At 37.2% G+C, this 6,213-nt stretch overlaps 1 protein-coding gene across 1 annotated transcript; it reads right to left on the bottom strand.

The window, feature by feature from the left end:
- Positions 1-1,612: 1,612 nt before the first annotated feature.
- On the bottom strand, positions 1,613-4,249 carry LOC132124672 (prostaglandin E2 receptor EP1 subtype-like). The gene is made up of 2 exons (XM_059535830.1): positions 3,352-4,249; positions 1,613-2,204 (listed from the first exon to the last, which is right to left on the bottom strand). Exons 1-2 carry the CDS (start codon positions 4,192-4,194, stop codon positions 1,932-1,934), a joined length of 1,116 nt encoding a protein of 371 aa, XP_059391813.1. The 5' UTR covers positions 4,195-4,249; the 3' UTR covers positions 1,613-1,931.
- Positions 4,250-6,213: the final 1,964 nt, after the last annotated feature.

Here is a 6,213-nt window from a genome sequence, read left to right as displayed (position 1 = left end):
AATGCAATGTTAAATCCAGACGCTATTTAAATAAGACAAATTAATTACTATTTAAATATTTTTTTTCTGACAAAACGGGTCATGGTAGGACACGGGCTCGGTCGTGTGGGGGCGATGCAACACAAAGAAAAATGCGATCTCCGGGGGCGAACGGAAAATGGGCAAATTATAGAAATAACTGTAGCAATGTGGCTTTTCTTCTTCATCCACCAACTCCCAAACCCGATGACACAAAGATAACTTTTTTGATACTTGCATTATTTAAGATGATTTAAGATTTTGAAATTGGTGCAATTTGTCACTAAAAAGGTAAAAACAATACTAAAGATATATCTTGTTTTGAGATCTGATTGATATTAGCAAACTGCTCTCCACTCTCAGAAAAAAAGGTTTATAGTTGTCTTTAAGCCAGTCCATTTTCAAAAACTACTAATATGAACAATTTAGGTAATGATATTTACACTTTAGGAACTGTACTTATCTACTTTTGGGGCAGGCCAATAAAGTGCATCTTGTCAGGACAGCTTTGTACCTTTTTCAGAGAGTGCCAGTTTTGAAAAGAAACCCAGGCTTAATAGAAATGTAAATGCAACATCCTGACATAGATAGAGACAGAAAACTGAGATTCTTCCTGAAGTGAACCTTTATTGGTCAACATAATATTCAATAACTTCTACATTCCATAGCTTTTCAAGATCACACATAGTAGGGCAAGACACAAATGTACAGAGATAAGAACACTGAGACGGTAATCATGCACATGGAAAAGCTCTGCCTTTAGGGTTCAGTGATATTTACACTATTACTACATTATTTGACTTTTACTGTATCTAATACTGTATGTGGACTATAAATATGAATCCTGTGCAATAGATCTAAAGCCAAACAAAACTTCATGTACAAAGACATTTTGATTAATTTTACAATTAATCAAAATGAATCACCAAAAGAGATGGTTCATGTTAATCCTGAACAATTGCAAAATAGCTTATTAAATCCAAGGCCCAAATTTTCTTTGCTTCTGTGGCTCCTCCTGCCCTTTTTATATATCCTCTTCCTTAGTTTGTTTCCTTAAAGGTTTCTTTTTTTAATATAATAATAATACTTGAGTTGACATGCGGAGGGCATGTTTGCAGTCCGTTTCACATTGTCATTTATAAGACTCATTCTACAAAGTGCAACTGTGACTGCCAACTTTTCAGCAGCCTTGGTTCGAGAACTATCTTCCCATTAATTTTCTCCAGGGGCAAAAATTCTAGAAAATTCTTCAATAGCGTTTTAAGATTTACATCAACAAGTGGTTGAAATGGATGTGAAACAAAAGTACAAGACTGTGTACTTCATTATTTTATGAAAGAATGAGTTACTCATACCATGAAGCATTGTGAATGATGTCAATAATTCATAAACAATGTTAATGTATGAAATTATGGGCTATAAATCAATTATGATAGTGTAAAACACAATATATTTCATTGCCATGCATAAAGTTAATTCAAATACATACCCATTTGGTATACATATTTTTGTTGCATGGTAAGGAATTTGCAAATGAAAACCCCCAAATTTGGCAATTTAAATGTAAAAAAAAAAAAAAGAAAGAAAGAAAAAAAAAAGGAAGGTCTGTCTTGAAACATTTATAGATTATTGTTAAAGTCAATTTATGGAGAAAATGAATGGAAATTTTACATCCAGAATTCCGCTGTGCTCAGTCATAATGCTTTTTGAAGTCTCTGCGGTTCTAAAAGCATCGCTTGCTTTACAACTTCCAGTGTGCTGCTTCTTCATCCACCATTTAAGCAATAGGAACTTACGTTGTACATCTGCCTTCAGCAATGCTGCACTGCAACGATTTTGGTTAATAACATCCTATTTTTCCCCTTTTCTCAGTCTCTTCCATGTGGTAGAGTTCATATTCTGGAATCCCTCCATCAGTTCCGATTACTTGCACTTTTCAAAGAGTTCTGGAAGGAGCTGATCTCCCACCGCCGGAATGTGCTTCCTCTTAGGTTGCGACGGCCGGTGGTTATGCGGTAGATCTTTCTGAGGACGGCCCGGCGTAGAAGGATATAGACCCAGGGGTCCAGAATCTGGTTCAAGGAGGCCATACGCACTCCCATTACCATTAAAGTCCTGTAGTTTTTCAGATCATCTTCCATCATCCCACAGCTGTACGAGCGGAGGACTGACATCAGAGCGAAGATCTGTCAGGAAAACAGAGAAAGTTAGTTGTAGTCAATGGATGCTGCAACATAAAGTCGTGGTATAACAGTAAAAGAATAAGGACTAGTCAGAATCAAGATCCAAGCACGAACATTTTATTGATCAGAAGTTGCTCATTCATAGCTGGTAAGATGCATTTCTGATAAATGCATAAATATAAGACATAATAAATTATCACTTGTGATTCAGCCTCACAATGCATTCAAGTCTGTTTCGACCCCTGAAGAGATACTTAGATATATCGAAGTAAAATGCATGGCATTTATATATGAGTACCAAAGTTTTCAAATGTGTCAGGATTATCAAAATAAACATGTAATTTTTTTGTTTTTGTTTTGTTTTCAAGTTCTTTTTTTTTTTTTAAGTACCAGCTTTGTTGATTCATACGGCTCATAGAATTTATTTTTTGAAGAAATGCTCATGTTAAAATTCCTATAACTTTTTTACTGCAGATATGTCATATCTAGTTTGAGACAGTTGACATAGGCTATTGTGGAGGAAATACATGAAATTACTATTTTTTTTTTCAGGAGAAAAATCTGAGAAGGAAATTTTGTTTTCTATTTAATCGTATTGCTGTATAGGAGAAACAGTTGACATATCAGTACAGAGATCTCTTTTGTGATGGGTCTTTCCAATGGTATTCCTACACAGGCAAACTTAAAAACTCTTATAAGAATAAAATAGTTTTGTTATTATTATGATTTTTTCATTACAATCAGAACTTATTTCTATTTTAAGCATAGAATACAATATTTTTAAAGTATACTTTGTCAATTTAATCCTAATATTACTATGAAATAATCTAATATAAACTGTATTTTCAGCATTTTTTGTTATGCATACTAATTTACATCCAAATTTGTATACTAATTTTATATTATCCTGTTACAATTATATTCTTGGATCCTTCTTTAGTCTTAATTTTATCTTTAAACTTATTATTTGTTTGCATGTGAGGTACTTGGAGCATATTGTAATACTTTTTTATTGTATGGTCAGTCGGTCTTTAACAGACAGACATACAGAGACAGATAGACATACAGACAGATATACAGATAGATAAATAGATAGATAGATAGAATGTCTAAGTTGTTTAAATGGTTAAGTTGTAATGGCCATACTCACCAGCAGAGGGCTCCAGCAGATGCAAGAAGTGACCATAATGCCCACCAGCTGTGCCACCATCTCAATGTCATGTGATTTAGCTGATCTGCGGTGGCACTTCTTCCTGCGCAGACGGGCTTTCACCAGCGTTACCCCGCTGATGGTGTTACAGACCAGTGCCACGGCTAGCGCGGCCAGTCCCAGTCCAGAAAACAGCAGCACAAATATCACGTCTTTGAAGCTGGTATTGTCTAACACGCTTATGAAGCACCAGGTACAGGGGTATTGGTAGGTGTACGTTCCCAGGTCAAAGAAGGGCAGCAGTGCTACAGATAAAGCCAACAGCCATATCATCACCAGCACCATCTTGGTGTGGCCCATGCAAATTATGCGGGCGTGCAGGAGAGGCCGCGTCACACCCATGCACCGCTCCGCTGCCATGACGCACCCCAGAAACAGCGGGCACAGGCCAAAGAACACCATGCTGCCTCCCAGGAAACGGCAGATGGCATCGGGTTGGTGACAAAGTCCTCCAGCGGTGCCAGACATGTAGAGATGCAGAACCAGGGCACCTGGAATAACATGACCGGCCAGGTCTGTAGCCACCAGAGAGCTGGCGAACAGCAGGAATGTGGCTTTGGATCGCTTCCGCAGACGAGCGTACGCTTTAGCCAGGATGAACAGTGCCACAATGTTGGACACGATGCCTAGGGTCATGGACAGGCCCGCTGTGGTGGGGTCGGTTGTGATGTTCAGGTTTTCCCTACAGCACACTGGTGCCACTCCAGGCTCCTGCTGGGTCTGATTGCTGGACCCTTCATTCACACCCAGGGCTGAACTGGTACAGTTTTGGGTGGCTAACATCTCCAGGCTATGGGATGAGCACCACTGAGCTTAGAGACAGATATCTATAGAGGAAATATAAGTGCATAGAAGTGTGTTTATGAGAACTGGGTATTTAAAGCTGAGATTAAGAAATCTAATGCTTGTTTAGCAAACAACCTTAATCAAATATATAAAAATAGAATTGCACTGCTTATGTTGACTTCATCCATTTTGGACAATATAATCAGTTAACAAGCGACCCATTACACCCCTTCCTGTCCCCCCCGGTTTATGTACAAACATTTAATGAGGAATATTATGTCCAGAGGTCTGAAAGGATAGACTGACACACCTTTCAGAAAACTTTAGTGAATAGGAACATTGTTTTTGCTCAATTTCCTCTCCAGGGTACATGAGAAAGTGCAGTACAAATTTCAACACTTCTGACCATTCACCACTGTAATAAGAAGAACTAAACAACTGTTTGGAGATAACAGGATTTAAGCACAAATAATGTTTAAACGCTTTTTGAAACGCCCGGAAACAGAAAAATGTCTAAATCAAAGTTACCAACCTGATTGCCTTAATTAGCCAGATTAAGTAGACTATCTATCTATCTATCTATCTATCTATCTATCTATCTATCTATCTATCTATCTATCTATCTATCTATCTATCTATCTATCTATCTATCTATCTATCTATCTATCTATCTATGTGTATATGTATATATGTGTGTCTGTAAAATGTATCACAGCAATTTGAATAACTACACTGTATCTTTTACTTTTTCTGCTTCTTCAATATTTTATTTGCTCCGTCACTATATTAATTAATAAATATAGAAAACAATAATAAACAATAAAAACAATATATTTTGGAGTGTATAACAAATCTTCGTCTATTTCACTGCATAATGATAAAACATTGACAATTTACGCGTTTTGTATTATCCATGCTGATCACCTCACCTGAAGATCTTCATTTTATATATTTTCCCAACACAGTCCTTGAGAATCGAAAGGCGCTATCAGACTCCCATCATCCGTTTAGTCCGGAGTCTTCTTACTTTTCCCCGATAAGAAAAAAACTTATTCCAGTACGACTAAAAGTGTCTTTGCAGTCTAAATATTGATGTTCAATAGTGTTAGTGGTATTGTGATCTTCACTGTCTAAGAAAATATCTTGTAAAGGAGTATAAAGTAGATAAAGCACTCAGAGCGCGCGGTGGACTGTGGAGCTGACCCGCGCGCGCTGCTGTATTTATAGCTCTCAGTGCGCGAGACTCACAGCCGCTGCTTCGGCGCTGTAAATACTGACGCGTCACTGCGTCTCAGCAAAGTGAGCGCGTCTGAATGAGCCTACTGTTTGGGGCGTCAAGAACGCGTGTAACATTTTAAGCATCATGAGCGCGTACAGTAGGAGTCTATGTGCTTACTAATAGATGCTTCCCAGTTATTCTTTTAGGCAGCGCATCACTTTTTTTTTTTATCATTCACGCGTTGTAGTTATGGACATTATGGATATCAACATATAGACATGATATTTTGGAGTAATCTGCACACACCTATGACGCCCGGAAATGATGTTATCTACAGTTAGCACACAAGGTTTTGAGACACATTAAGCTTGGTAAGTGAATGGACAGGGCGCCATAGACCTGTCAGCAGAAAATATATAGTGTCAAATGTGCAATCAATAAGCAGCATTTCAATTACTCATTATAATTTACATCTTAAGTTTAACGTCATAGGATTTCTGGCCTCATTCAAGGAGACAGAAGTCAAAATATCCAAAGCAAATTTTAACGCCCCCCCCCCCCCACAATCACATTACATGATTTCACTGATTTACGTACACTGTAAAAAATTAGTCCCGTAATGTTTTTTTAATGAAACAAACCATAAAATTAAAGTAAATTATCATAATTTAAACAAGAAAAAAATCTGTAAAATAAAGATTTGACACTGTAAAAAAAGTCCCGTATAAAAAAAGGTAAATGACTGGCAGCAATGGCTGCCAAGCAAAAAATTTGAAATTAAAGTCAAATATAAAAAT

The sequence above is a fragment of the Carassius carassius genome, chromosome 1, assembly GCF_963082965.1.
Source record: "Carassius carassius chromosome 1, fCarCar2.1, whole genome shotgun sequence".
Lineage (NCBI taxonomy): Eukaryota > Metazoa > Chordata > Actinopteri > Cypriniformes > Cyprinidae > Carassius > Carassius carassius.
The sequence above is the reverse complement of the archived record's forward strand: the minus strand, read 5'-3'. Positions and strand labels throughout refer to the sequence as shown.

Bases quoted from the DNA above. Each gene is read 5' to 3' on its own strand.
- LOC132124672 (XM_059535830.1), bottom strand. From the start codon at position 4,194: ATGTTAGCCACCCAAAACTGTACCAGTTCAGCCCTGGGTGTGAATGAA. The intron at 2,205-3,351 runs GTGAGTATGGCC...TTTTCCTGACAG, and splicing joins TCTGCTGGAGCCCTCTGCTG to ATCTTCGCTCTGATGTCAGT.